The sequence below is a fragment of the Triticum urartu genome, chromosome 7 (genome assembly GCF_003073215.2).
Source record: "Triticum urartu cultivar G1812 chromosome 7, Tu2.1, whole genome shotgun sequence".
In the NCBI taxonomy this organism is placed as follows: Eukaryota; Viridiplantae; Streptophyta; class Magnoliopsida; order Poales; family Poaceae; genus Triticum; species Triticum urartu.
This window is the reverse complement of record NC_053028.1, coordinates 648,159,669-648,174,095: the sequence shown is the minus strand read 5'-3', so window position 1 is coordinate 648,174,095 and position 14,427 is coordinate 648,159,669. Positions and strand designations below refer to the sequence as shown.

The 14,427-nt window shown below is 54.3% G+C and overlaps 1 protein-coding gene and 1 pseudogene across 1 annotated transcript; one reads left to right on the top strand and one right to left on the bottom strand.

The window, feature by feature from the left end:
* Positions 1-249: 249 nt before the first annotated feature.
* On the top strand, positions 250-1,963 carry LOC125523836 (putative cis-zeatin O-glucosyltransferase). The gene has a single exon (XM_048688906.1). It carries the CDS (start codon positions 379-381, stop codon positions 1,786-1,788), a length of 1,410 nt encoding a protein of 469 aa, XP_048544863.1. The 5' UTR covers positions 250-378; the 3' UTR covers positions 1,789-1,963.
* Positions 1,854-2,816, bottom strand: LOC125523837 (annotated as a pseudogene).
* Positions 2,817-14,427: the final 11,611 nt, after the last annotated feature.

Below are 14,427 nucleotides of genomic sequence, written 5' to 3'. Positions count from 1 at the left end.
TTGCCCACGAGGGCACCATCTTTTTGGTTGATCAAGGAAATATCGGACCAGGACAGACCATTCATCAGCTTCTGATCACTAAATAACAATTATCTTCCTATTCCAAGAAGATAGAGAAAAATATTAAGCTTCACTCGTCACCATGCAACAAGACGCCATTGTTGACTATTCCCCTCAAGAAATGCTTTGAATAACAAGATTAGATCTTAGCCTACGTCATGCAGCATCTTCTCAAGAACACAAGCGTGGGCGCTACGGATTTGCTCACTGGGGACTGACGGAAGGGAAGCTTCCGCGATGACACGCCGCTCATAAATACGCACCGTCGGCCGCCCCTCCGCTCCTCAGCAGCACAAACACATCGGCAGGGAGGATCCAATGGATATGGAGTCGTCGGTGGCGGTGGTGGCGGTGCCGTTCCCGATGCAGGGCCACCTGAACCAGCTGCTGCACCTGTCGCTGCAGCTCGCGTCGGAGCCTCACGGGCAGGACCTGGACCTGCACTACGCGGCGCCCGCGGCGCACGTCCGCCAGGCGCGCGCGCGCGTGCACGGCTGGGACGACGCGGCGCTCCGCTCCGTCCACTTCCACGAGCTCGACATCCCCGCGTTCGCCGCACCGCCGCCCGACCCGGACGCCGCCTCGCCGTTCCCCACCCACATCATGCCCATGTTCGAGGCCTACGTCGCCGGCGCGGCCGCCCCGCTCGCCGCGCTCCTCCGGGACCTCTCCGCGTCTCGCCGCCGCGTGGTCGTCCTGCACGACGTCCTCAACGCCTTCGCCGCCGTCGAGGCGGAGCTGCTCCCGAACGGGGAGTCCTTCGGGCTCTACTGCGGCGCCGTGTCCTACATGGTCGGCATGGTGGACGCCGGGCACCGCCTCCTGCGGGACAGCGGCCTCGAGTACGCCCCCATGGACAGGTTCGTGTCCAGGGAGTTCATGGAGTGCGCCAAGAGGCAGTCCAGCATGGCGCAGTCGGTCTCGCGCGGCGGCGGCATGGTCGCCAACACGTGCCGCGCGCTCGAGGGCGAGTTCGTCGACGCCTTCGCCGAGACCCTCGCCGCCGTCGGCCAGAGGATCTTCGCCGTCGGGCCGTTGAACCCTCTGCTGGAGCCGGGGCAGATCGACGCGAAGCAGGGCAAGCGGCACGAGTGCCTGGACTGGCTCGACAAGCAGCCGACGGCGTCGGTGCTCTACGTGTCGTTCGGCTCGACGTCCTCGCTCCGAGGTCAGCAGGTCGCGGAGCTCGCCGCGGCGCTGCAGGGCAGCAAGCAGCGGTTCATCTGGGTGCTGCGCGACGCCGACCGCGGCAGCGTGTCCACCGACGACGCCGACAACCGCCGGCACGCGAGTCTGGCGTCCGAGTTCTCCGAGCAGACCCGGGGCACGGGGCTGGTGATCACCGGGTGGGCGCCGCAGCTGGAGATCCTGGCGCACCCGGCCACGGGCGCGTTCATGAGCCACTGCGGCTGGAACTCGACCGTGGAGAGCATGAGCCACGGCAAGCCGATCCTCGCGTGGCCCATGCACTCCGACCAGCCGTGGGACGCGCAGTTCGTCGAGAAATACCTCGGGGCCGGCCTCCTGGTGAGGCCGTGGGAGAAGCACGGCGAGGTGACGCCGGCGGCGACCATACAGCAGGCGATCGAGACGGCGATGGTCGGCGAGGAAGGGCTCGCGATGAGGCGGCGCGCCATGGCGCTCGGGGAGGCCGTTCGCGCCTGCGCGGCTGCAGGCGGCTCATCGCGCAAGGATTTGCAGGATTTCGTTGCTCACCTCACTAGGTGATACTATATCGTGTCTTTTTCTACTTCTACTTCTTTTTTTTCTCTTTTTTGATAAAACTTGCTCGTCTAACTAGGTGATACAGGTGATACAAGTGTATTAAAGAAAACAAATACTTCCCGCGTCTCAAATTGTACTCCCTCTTTCCCAAAATATAAAGGCATGAATTGAAGTTGCACGATCTTTGATGCAGAACTTTGACCACTAATATATATTGTGGTACATGGATTGAACATGTATAAATTCATCGTATTTGTCTTAATAAACAATTCATATGTATGTATACTAATTTTTATAGACATACAATAAATGAAAATCATTGTGAAAACCAGCATGCCACCATGGAGGCGGAGCACTAGGTCAAGGCGGATTCCTTCTGGATATTATAATCAGCAAGGGGCAACCGTCCTCAAGCTGCTTGCCTACAAAGATCAGACATTGCTGATCCAGTGGGATGCCCTTATCCTGGATCTTGGCCTTCACATTGTCGATCGTGTCAGAAGACTTGACCTCTAGGGTAATTGTCTTGCCGGTCAAGGTCTTGACAAAGATCTGTATGCCACCACGGAGACGGAGAACCAGGTGCAAGGTTGATTCTGCATGGATGTTGTAATCAGCAAGAGTGCGCCCATCCTCAAGTTGCTTGCCGGCAAAGATCAACCTCTGCTAGTCTGGGGGGATGCCCTCCTTGTCTTGGATCTTCGCTTTGACATTGTCGATCGTGTCAGAAGACTCCACCTCGAGGGTGAATGGTCTTTTCAGTGAGGGTCTTCACAAAGATTTGCATACCACCATGGAGCCTCAACACAAGGTGTAGGGTCGACTCCTTCTGGATGTTATAATCAGCTAGGGTACAACCATCTTTCCAGCTGCTTGCCAACAAAGATGAGGCGCTGCTGGTCCGACGGGATACCCTCCTTATCCTGGATCTTCGCCTTGACATTGTCAATCCTATCAGAGGAGTCAACCTCGAGCGTGATGGTTTTGCGAGTGAGTGTTTTCATGAATATCCGCATACCACCCCTGAGCCGAGCACCAGGTGGAGGGTGGACTCCTTCAGTATATTTGTAATCAGCAACAAAGATGAGCCTCTGCCGGTTCATGAACTTGAAAAAAGGTTCAGGGATTAGGAAAATGTTCACTGATTCAAAAATATTCACAAATTTGAAATTTATTCATGAATTTTAAAATTACGCATCAATTTCATATATTTGCAATTTGAAATTAGTTCACCAATTTAAAAATTGTTTGGAAATTAAAAAAAGTACCCGTGAATTTAAAAACCGATGCATGTGTTTATTGGAGCGTTGGAGCGGCAGTTCAATGTGGAGCCCGGAACGCTCTTGCTCGTACGTAGTAATTCTGTCAGCGGTTCCTGGTCGAGGTTGATTAAACACGAGTTGCTCGACCGCGCGCGTGGGTGGGTCGTGGGTGTATATAAACCGGTCGCGTCGTCTGTCTACCACAGTTCAATTCCTGGCGTCGATCGAAGAAGAAACTGATGGCTCGTGTTGTGCTACTAGTCGCCGCGCTCGTCCTCTGCGCGGCCGCAGCCCTGGCGCACGCCGGTCGCGTCATACAAGGAGGAGCGGGAGTCCCGTGGCTTCGACGCGTCGTCGTGGCTGCAGCCGCCGGCCAAGGCCCCGTCGCCGTACGCCGGTGGCCTAAAACTGAGAGGCCGCGGCAGCACCGGATGCTATGGCGACGTGGTCGTCGACGTGCTGTGGTTCATGGTCAAGTGGGCCAAGGACGCCTACGCCACAGCCGGCAGACGCACGGTCCAATGAAAATGAAGCCGGCCGGGCGCCCGGCCTACGTCCTCCCTGCATCAGTCGTCCTCTCCGCTTGCCTGGTCTATCTGTGCCTTGGACAGAGGAGAAACTAAACGATGCACGCATCTTTTAAAAAAAAAAGATAGCTCCCGATCTCTGCATTAGAGTGATGCATGCAATCATTTTATTTAACAACGGTGAACGAACGCATCTATGTGTTGATTGTTCCCAATACAACACCCTAGCTCATTCTGATTTCCAGCTCTTTTATCCTTCCGGCGTCGTTGTCACTTGTCAGTGGCAATCAACAGTGCTGTTTTTCCAAGTTTCACTTCACTAACGTTATGTTCCACTTTGCTCATGTTCTTTTTTTTTAGGTGAAACTAGGGTATTTTATTCAACATTCAACAAGTTTGGGATACAAATGATATCTGGTAACGACCCTAGCCGCCCGATAGCAAGAGTGGACTCTGCTTTAACAAAAGAGTGAGCTTCAGGATTTGATCCCCGTGGTTTAAAACGAAAGATTGACTCATGCTTGGCAATGCCCTTGATTGCCGGTGCACGACGAGTTGCTGCAAGGCGGGTGTGCTCCATATCCACATGTGCCAAACTCAAGCGAGCTGTGGCAAGGGGAGATATGACGGCAACTGTCGAGGCTGGAGACGACGAGCCGATGGGGCGGTAGGCTGGCGGCAATGCGTCGAGTGCTGGGCAGCAACGCTGGGAGCAGAACGAGGAGTAGATGCTCCACGGAATGAGAAACTTGAGGTGTTTTTGGTACGGTTGTGGAGGGGATGATGAAACAATCCAACGATCTAGACTCATTCGATTGTGCGGCTGGTGTAGTGACCAAACGGCGCGACCCGCCGGTCGACCGATGGCTAGTACTGGCCAAAGCCTAATGAGACATTTTGAAACAAGACAAATTCTGAAAATAAACAAATGAGTAGCAAGAATTTCAAATCAACCATGGACGATGGATCCATGTATGGGTAGAACTGCTTGTCTCTATAGATACAAACATTACTGCGTATATTGTATACAATGTTTATCGTATCGGAAATGTGTGATACTTGTCATCGACAAAGGAAAAGTACTTTAGTTTATGATGGCCTAGGCTTAGGCTATTCGCTAACTCGGCCACTCCTGTTAGCATTAGCCAACTATGAAGCTATGAAATAATGCAAAGAAAAAACATCAAATTGATACCGCTGTTGCGGTGTGGCTACTCCACGGCGTTGCGAGCGGCCATGGCCTTGTTGAATCCTTTCTGCGTCGATATGGTCACAAACCCGAAACCTCGCGACCGCCCACGCTTGTCGTACACGACTTTTGCATGGGCCACCTTCCCGTGCTTGCTGAACATGTCTCGCAGCCGGGAACTATCCACCTTCGGGGACAGATCGCGGACGCAGATTGTTAGTTGTTGCGATTGTGACTGAGTGGTGCCATCCTTGCATGCCGTTGGGGTTCCATGCAGGCCCGAGTCATCGATGCAGGAAAGACAGGTATCTGAGGATCGGGTAGGAACCACATGCACCTCGCGTCGGTCCATCCGGGTGGCAACATCTCCACCAGCGTGGCGGCGCCGTCCTTGAAGCTGTACCTATACACGCTGCACGGCTCCGGTAGACCGGAACGTCCATCATGGCCTGCCATGTTGTCGATGACAAAGTAGGCGGTGCCACCGGTCAACTCCCCGCCGAACCACACGGCATCCACAAGGAAGCTGCCCGGGAAACCCAAGAAGAGGACAGCGTCATGGAAGTCTGATTCGTCATCGTGCACCCACTCCACCACCCGCTCCTCCTCCCCCTCGCCGCCGTTCCGCAGACACAGCTGATGCAGCGACACCGACAGGCCGGTGCCGCTGTCCTCTTGAAGAACGCTGGCCAGGAGCAGGCCGCCTCCAGACTCAAAGAGGTAGCTGCACCGGCGTACCTTTCCGGGCTCATCCGGCAGCGCGGCTTGCACTTCGTTGGTGATTACATTGGTGTAGAGGCCTGGATAGATTTCATCCCAGCGCGGCCAGAGGACGTGGCAGCTGGCCAAGCCCACGCACATGATGTAGCCGTAGTAATACGCGGCCGCGCAGCAGCGGTCTGTGCCGAGATTCGACGTCACGCGTTGCCACTCCCCGTGGTCCGGGCGCAGGAAGGATGCCCGGAATATGCTGAGTGGGTTACCCTCCTCTGGCTCTGGCCGGAAGTCGTATAAGAGGACGGCGCCGTCGTCGGAGACGACGCGATGCAGTTGATCCAGCCACGTGCGGTCCACACGCTCGCGGGGAAAAGGCAGGGGTTGGGCGGTGAGAGGGTTGACGACGGAGAGGTCTGCGCTGAGCAGCCACGCGGCCATGCCGTCGGTGCGGGCGACCCTCGTGTCGCGGACGCAGACGCCTGGCGCGCTGTAGCTCGCCTGGGAGAAGACGCAGCGGCACCGCTGGTCCTCTAGGGAGATGAAGTCGTCGGCGGCGGACGGCGCGACGAGCCACGGCAGGAGGCCCCTTTTATTTTCAGGAGTGTTGCACCATGATCTGCAGACGGCGTAGAAGCGGACCGCGTCGGACGCGGCGTGGAGACGGCCGCAGATGTCGCGGAGCAGATCGGCCGGGAGATCCGTCCACTGGCCGGAGAGCGATGTTGGTGATGCCATTGTACGCGTGCAATCGGTCGTCGACCTGGTGGATCGATCGATTGGCTTGTCTCTCGTGATCCGTCAGGGGGTTGACACGTCGGTTATATGAGTGCGTGGAGGGCACCCGGCCATGTCCATGAACGAGAAGAAAAACCTTGGGGACTCGGTTCCGACTCTTTCTCTATGGCATCCCGCGTAATTTGTAACAGATCGTCAGATCGGCTTCTTGTATATCAAGGAATATCTTCCGTGATCTCCCTCTGTAATATCTACTTTTCCTTCTTTCTTTTCGGAAACATCGATTACAACATAGACATGATACACACACACGCACACCAATAAACACGTGCTCACACAGAAAACCCTAGAATCGGATCGAGGAGAGGCGGCGGCGGAGACGAGCGAAAAGGAAACCGATCGAGGAGAAGGCGAAGGAAGAGGTGATTGATCATGTCCCTCCGGCGGGCCGTCGGTGGCCTTGGTGGCCCTGCTGGTGCGGCCGCGGCTGCGTTGGCTGCTGGTGGAGCCTTGGCCTTTCATCAGTATAAGAAAGGCAAGGAAGAGGAGGACATGATGAAGACATGTACCTAGGGTAGGGACACGGACCTGACCGAAGGGTCCTACTCTAGGACACCCCTGGAAGAAATCACCTTTCAATCGACTTGAAGGCATCCCACTCGACAGGTTCAAGACACTCGACCAAGAAGCTACCACTCGACCATGAAGCTATTCACTCGACTGCCAGGAGATCTACAGTCACTCCGTAGGCAAACGGTTAGCTGTTACGTAGTCTTCATGGTCATTACAGCACTTTATTAGAGGCGTTACCAGTAACACCCCATCTTAAATGTACTTTAAAACCCTGCATTACTGAGGGCAGGAGGGGGTCGGCGAACTCTATATAAGCCACCCCCCTCCTCAGTAGGAAGGGTTCGCACCCCTGTAATCCATACACGCATAATCCAGTCGACCGCCTCCGGGCTCCGAGACGTAGGGCTATTACTTCCTCCGAGAAGGGTCTGAACTCGTAAACCTCGCGTGTAACAACTTTCCAATAGCTAGGATCTAGCCTCTCCATACTCACCTCCCTACATCACTGTCAGAGTTAGAACCACGACAGTTGGCGCCCACCTTGGGGCAGGAATCTTAGCGCTTAGTTGGAGAAGTTGTGATTTTTTCTCGATCCCTTTGATCATGTTTTCTTGCGGAGTTTTGGTGGAGGGCCGCGAGATCCGTCTCGGCGCGCTCACCTTCATCGTCGACGACTCCGCCTGGCTTCAGGAGGCACCACTCGACATCGACGCGCTCCCCGCCCGCGGTGCAACACATTTCCGCGCATGCGTTCGTGGCGTCCTCCTGCGGCAACCGTCGACCCAATATGGGTCGGCCCCCGTATCGTCTCCCCGCCCTGTCTCCCACCAGCGCAAGCGCTCCGGTCGGTCAAGGCTTCAGCGGTGGGTGAGGCACGCCGTGGCCCGCCAATCGGCAGTCCCGCAAGTCGCGGCCATCGAGCCCGTCGAATCCCTCTACGGCCTGTTCGATCTGTCGACTGGCTCCGTGGAGACCGCATCCGAGTGCGACAGCAGCGATCCAGCGGCTGAGGTTCTGGCGGTCGATGGAACACGCAGTCCCCCTGGCTTCCCTCGCACTGATGGAGGCGCGGGTGGGGCGATCCGTCGCATCCCCACGACGAGTATCTCCCCGAACCTCTCACGTCATTGCAGCGAGAGGAGCTTCGCCGCCGGAACATGGACGCGCTCCGCACTCCTATCGTCGGAGAGACCCCCGAGGCCCGGGCCTTGGAGGACGCGCGTTTGGCCAACTTGGCCGAGCGCACTCGACTGGAGAATCTCCAGCGAGCACTCGACGAGCAAGCGCGTCAGCGGGCTCCCGAGTCTAGTCGACGCCAGCTCTTCCCGCCGACGCAGGTATATCGAACCCCAGTTCAGAATCTGGCCGCCGCGGCCCGTATAGCAGAATCGATTCAGCCCTCCCAGTCGGAGGCTGGCAGGGGCTTGTTACAGATCAGAGCATTGCTCCGGGCGGCGGGAGACCAGAATTCCGCTGTCTCACAATCGCGGAATAGGATCCAGTCGGTCTGTCGCAACAGATACAGTCGAGTCAGCTCACAGCCCGAGATCGGCCCCGAGGCGTGAGAGACGTGGTGGCCAGCATGATCAGTACAAGAGGAATGAGCAGTATGATCACCGATTCGACCGTGATGATCGACGTCGAGTGCCAACCCCTCCCCCGAGGAGTGGGTCATATGCGCCTCGACGGCAAGATGACAGGCGCCCTCATAGTGTTGGACAGAGGATTCCAGTCGACCCCAGAGACCCAGGCTTTGATGCGAGATCCATCCTCGTTCAAGGTTTGGTTGACAGGAACAGAGCTCATCGAGGAGGCCACAACAGAGATACGCCTGCCAGCAGCAGAGTACGCGCTTCAGGGCCAGAGTGCTTCAGTCGAGCCATCAGAGCCGCAGTGATACCTCCCAATTTCAGGTTGGCGACTGGAATCAGCAAGTTCATCGGTGAATCTAAGCCTGACACCTGGCTCGAAGATTACCGGGTGGCTGTACAGATTGGCGGCGGCAATGACGAGGTGGCCATGAAGCATTTTCCTCTCATGTTAGAGGGCTCGGCCAGAGCTTGGCTAAATCAGTTGGCACCCAGCAGCATTTACACTTGGGAGGACCTCTCCCGAGTGTTTATCACAACCTTTGAAGGAACATGCAAGCGACCTGCAGGCCTAACCGAGCTGCGGTCTTGCGTGCAGAAGCCGAATGAAACTCTGAGGGAATACATCCAGAGGTGGATCACGCTGCATCACTCGGTTGAGAACGTGCCGGACCATCAAGTGGTTTGTGCCTTCAAGGAAGGTGTTAAATACAGAGAGTTGAATCTGAAGTTCGGTCGAACTGGAGAGATGTCTCTGAATCGGATGATGGAGATTGCCACCAAGTATGCTAACGGAGAAGACGAAGATTGACTCCGGAGTGGCAAGCAGAAAGCAGTCGCCCAGGAAACTGGAGGCAATTCCAGTCGGAAGCAGAAGCGGAAGGCCGAGCCAGCCGCTCCTGGGGAGGCCCTGGCCGTGGCCCAGGGAAACTTCAAGGGAAAACCCAAGGGCACCTAGAAGCCCAAAAAAGTCAAGGATCAAGACGGAAATGATGTTTTGGATCTGCCATGTCACATCCACACCAAGAAGGATGAAGAGGGTAATTTTATTTACCCAAAGCATACCACTCGGCAGTGCCGACTCCTGATCCAGCAGTTTCAAGGAAAGCAGTCCAAGGATAAGGAAAAAGAGTCGGACATGGTCGAGGACAAGGAAGACAGCGACGATGGATACCCCCAAATCAATTCCACCCTGATGATTTTTGCCGATGTCGAAAGCAAAAGTCGACTGAAAGTCATTAACCGAGAGGTGAACATGGTTGCCCCGGCAACACCCAGTTACCTGAAGTGGTCCCAGACTGCCATCACATTCGACCGGTCTGATCACCCGACGCACATTGCCACCCCTGGGAGGCAAGCTTTGGTGGTCGACCCAATTGTTGAAGGCACTCGACTGACTAAAGTCCTGATGGATGGAGGCAGTGGTCTGAACATACTGTATGCTGAAACATTGAAAGGAATGGGCATTCCGATGTCCAGACTCAGCACCAGTAACATGAGTTTCCATGGAGTCATTCCTGGGAAGAAAGCCCAATCACTCGGCCAGATCGCTCTTGATGTGGTTTTGGGTGATTCAAAGAATTACCGCAAGGAAAAGTTGACATTCGAGGTCGTGGACTTCCAAAGTGCTTATCACGCCATTTTGGGCAGGCCAGCTTACGCACGCTTCATGGCCCGGCCTTGTTACGTGTACCTCAAACTGAAGATGCCTGGCCCCAAAGGTGTGATCACTGTCACAGGCAATCGGAAGAAGGCGGAAGAGTGCTTTCAGAAGGGCTCAAAGATTGCAGATGCTCAGATGGCAGTGGTCGAGCTGCAAGAATACCAAAAGACTGCCGATCCGAGTGAATTGCTACGGGCCAAGAAGCCCGCTTCGGAGTCAGCTTTTCAGTCGACTGGTGAAACGAAGACAGTCCACATTCACCCGACCGACCTCGATGCTGCCCCGACTCATATCTCAACGACGCTTGACTCCAAATAGGAGGAAGCGCTCATCCAGCTCCTCCGTGAGAACTGGGACATCTTCGCATGGAAACCCTCCGACATGCCTGGAGTTCCCAGGGGGCTAGCTGAGCACCGTCTACGGGTCGACCCAAAATTCAAGCCTGTGAAGGAACACCTTCGACGGTCCGTCGTCCAAAAGAAGCAAGCCATTGGCGAAGAGGTGGCTCGGCTCTTAGCAGCGGAGTTTATCCGAGAGATTTACCACTCCGAGTGGCTCCCCAATGTCGTCATGGTCCCCAAGAAGGACAAGTCTCTTCGCATGTGCATTGATTTCAAACATATCAATCGGGCCTGCCCAAAAGATCATTTTCCTCTCCCTCGCATCGACCAAATAGTCGACTCGACTGCGGGGTGCGAAAGATTGTCTTTTCTAGATGCTTATTCCGGGTACCATCAGATCCGTCTGTATGGACCTGACGAAATCAAAACAGCTTTCATCACCCCATTCGGATGCTTCTGTTATGTCACTATGCCATTCGGCCTCAAGAACGCCGGAGCCACGTTCATGAGAATGATTCAGAAGTGTTTACTCACTCAAATCAGTCGGAATGTGGAGGCATACATGGATGATATTGTGGTCAAGTCACGCAAAGGTTCCGACCTGCGAGCTGACCTTTCCGAAACTTTTGCCAACCTCAGGAGGTATGATATCAAGCTCAATCCATCAAAGTGCACATTCGGAGTTCCAGGCGGAAAGTTACTCGGTTTTCTCGTTTTCGAACGAGGGATCGACGCCAATCCTGAGAAAATTGGCACCATACTCCGGATGAAGCGTCCTGTACGCGTGCACGATGTCCAAAAGCTTACAGGCTGCTTGGCCGCTTTAAGTCGATTCATTTCTCGTCTCGGTGAAAAGGCGTTGCCTCTCTACCGACTAATGAAGAAGTCTGACAAGTTCGAGTGGACTCCAGAAGCTGACGCAGCGTTTGCAGAACTCAAAGCTCTGCTCTCCACCCAGCCGGTGCTTGCCGCCCCAATCAGCAAAGAGCCTCTGCTGCTGTACATTGCGGCCACGGGACAAGTTGTCAGTACAGTACTCACGGTCGAGCGGGAAGAAGAAGGAAAGGCCTTCAGAGTTCAGCGCCCAGTCTATTATTTGTCTGAAGTTTTGACCCCTTCAAAACAAAGATACCCTCACTATCAGAAGCTTGTATATGGGATTTACATGACCACGAAGAAGGTTGCACACTACTTCTCTGACCATTCCATTACAGTCGTCAGCGACGCCCCACTGTCAGAAATTCTGCATAACAGAGATGCAACTAGTCGAGTGGCCAAGTGGGCGATTGAACTCCTTCCCTTAGATATCAAGTTTGAAGCAAAGAAAGCTATCAAGTCCCAAGCAATCGCAGATTTCATCGCCGAGTGGATTGAACAGCAACTTCCGACTCAAGTTCACTCGGAGCACTGGACCATGTTTTTCGATGGGTCTAAGATGCTGAATGGTTCTGGTGCTGGGGTAGTTCTAGTCTCCCCCCGAGGAGATAAGCTCAGATATGTTCTCCAGATTCACTTCGATTCCTCCAACAATGAAGCAGAGTATGAAGCACTTTTGTATGGGCTGCGCATGGCCATTTCACTCAGCGTCCGTCGCCTCATGGTCTATGGCGACTCAGATTTGGTGGTTAATCAGGTGATGAAGGAGTGGGACGTCAGAAGTCCAGCTATGACTGGTTATTGCAATGCAGTGAGAAAGCTAGAAAAGAAATTCGAGGGGTTAGAGCTTCATCATATCCCCCGACTGAAAAACCAAGCAGCTGATGACCTGGCAAAGATAGGCTCTAAGCGAGAAGCCATTCCCAGCAATGTGTTTTTGGAGCACATCCGCTCACCGTCAGTCTAGGAAGATCCTTTCACAGAAGAAGCCCCACAACCAAAAAGTGCCACAGACCCGACTGAAGTCGAAGTTCCTGCTATGGTCGACCTAGTCATGGAAGTCTTGGCAATAACTCCCGACTGGACGATACCGTACATCGCGTATATCTTAAGGAAAGAGCTCCCAGAAGACGAGGAAGAGGCTCGACAGATCGCCCGCCGATCGAAGGCCTTCACAGTCATAAAGGGGCAGTTGTACAGAGAAAGCGCGACTGGAATCGGTCATAAGTGCATAACACCAGAAGAAGGTCGGATAATCCTTGATGATATCCACTCGGGAACCTGTGGCCACCATGCGTCCTCTCGGACCATTGTGGCTAAAGCATACCGAGCGGGATTCTTCTGGCCTAGAGCAAATGAGATGGCAAAAGAGATAGTCGACAAGTGCGAAGGCTGCCAGTTCTACTCCAACATGTCACACAAGCCTGCATCAGCCCTGAAGACCATTCCTCTCGTCTGGCCATTTGCTGTCTGGGGACTGGACATGGTTGGTCCACTGAGAACAGGCAGGAGCGGGTTCACGCATGTGCTTGTGGCAGTCGACAAGTTCACCAAATGGATCGAAGCCAAGCCTATCAAGAACCTCGATGCTGGCACTGCTATCAGTTTCGTCAAAGGACTAACATTCAGATATGGAGTCCCTCATAGCATCATCACCGACAATGGGTCAAACTTCGATTCGGACCAGTTCAGAGCTTTTTGCGCCTCTCAAGGCACACGAGTCGACTACGCGTCGGTCGCGCATCCTCAATCGAATGGGCAAGCTGAAAGAGCAAATGGTCTGATTCTTAAAGGACTGAAACCTCGGCTGATGCGTGATCTCAAGCACGCGGCAGGTGCTTGGGTCGACGAGCTTCCGTCAGTTCTGTGGGGATTGAGGACCACCCCTAACCGGTCGACTGGAAGAACTCCATTCTTTCTGGTTTATGGAGCCGAAGCGGTTCTGCCAAGTGATCTTCTTCACAACGCGCCCAAGTCGAGCTTTACACCAAAGATGAAGCAGAACAGGCCCGGCAAGACGCAGTCGACCTCCTCGAAGAAGAGAGGGAGATGGCAATGATCAGATCGACCATTTATCAACAAGACTTGCGTCGATTCCACGTCCGGAATGTGAAGAGTCGAGCCTTCCAAGAAGGAGATTTGGTCCTCCGACTGGATCAACAGAAACCACACAAGCTTGCTCCCACTTGGGAAGGCCCCTTCATCATCACCAGAGTCCTCCACAATGGAGCGTATCACCTCTTCAATGTTGATCGCCAGATCGATGAGCCTCGAGCTTGGAATGCGGAACTACTCCGCCCCTTTTACACTTAAGTTCCTTCCCATAAAGATGTAATAAGAGAATCTTCCGGAGTTCATTTTTATCAAGGTCAAGAGTGTTCCATTAATTGTTGTCACTTTTGTTTACATACGAAATCCCCCAGTGGGTGACTTAGCTGCGAATCCGTCTCGCCTAAGTTTGAAAAATCCTACCGAGTGGAGAGCGATCCTCCCACTCGGGGGCTTAGCTGCAGTCCAGCACTCGCCTAAGTTCTCTCATTTAGAGACTTAGCTGCAGTACGGCACTCGCCTAAGTTTGAAAAATCCTACCGAGTGGAGAGCGATCCTCCCACTCGGGGGCTTAGCTGCAGTCCAGCACTCGCCTAAGGTCTCCTACGAAGCTGCGGTCAGCACTCGTCTAAGTTTGAAAAATCCTACCGAGTGGAGAGCAAACCTCCCACTCGGGGGCTTAGCTCCAGTCCAGTACTCGCCTAAGCTCTCCTACGAAGAGACTTAGCTGCAGTCAGCACTCGCCTAAGTTTGAAATCCTACCGAGCGAGAGCAAACCTCCCGCTCGGAGACTTAGCTGCAGCCCAGCGCTCGCCTAAGTGTGAAACATTTCCCATGTCCCAAGGACGACGAGAGGCAGGTCGACTGCCACCTTCTCCTTCGGAGCCGCTCCACAGACACAAAGTTGCTTCGAGTGAAGATCAAATCCCACTCGACGGGTCATCCACAAAGAGATTCAATGACAAATCAAGTTCAAATAAAGCCTAAAATATCCGAGAGACCTCAGATCGAAGTACTCGAGCCCACAGCTTGGCAGAGTTTAACTGTTACACTTCCACTCGGCATTCCGAGGCAAATTTAAGGCAGAGTTTAACGGATTACAAAATATACTCGGCATCCCG

Coding starts and splice junctions, on each gene's coding strand:
- LOC125523836 (XM_048688906.1), top strand. CDS start 379: ATGGATATGGAGTCGTCGGTGGCGGTGGTGGCGGTGCCGTTCCCGATG.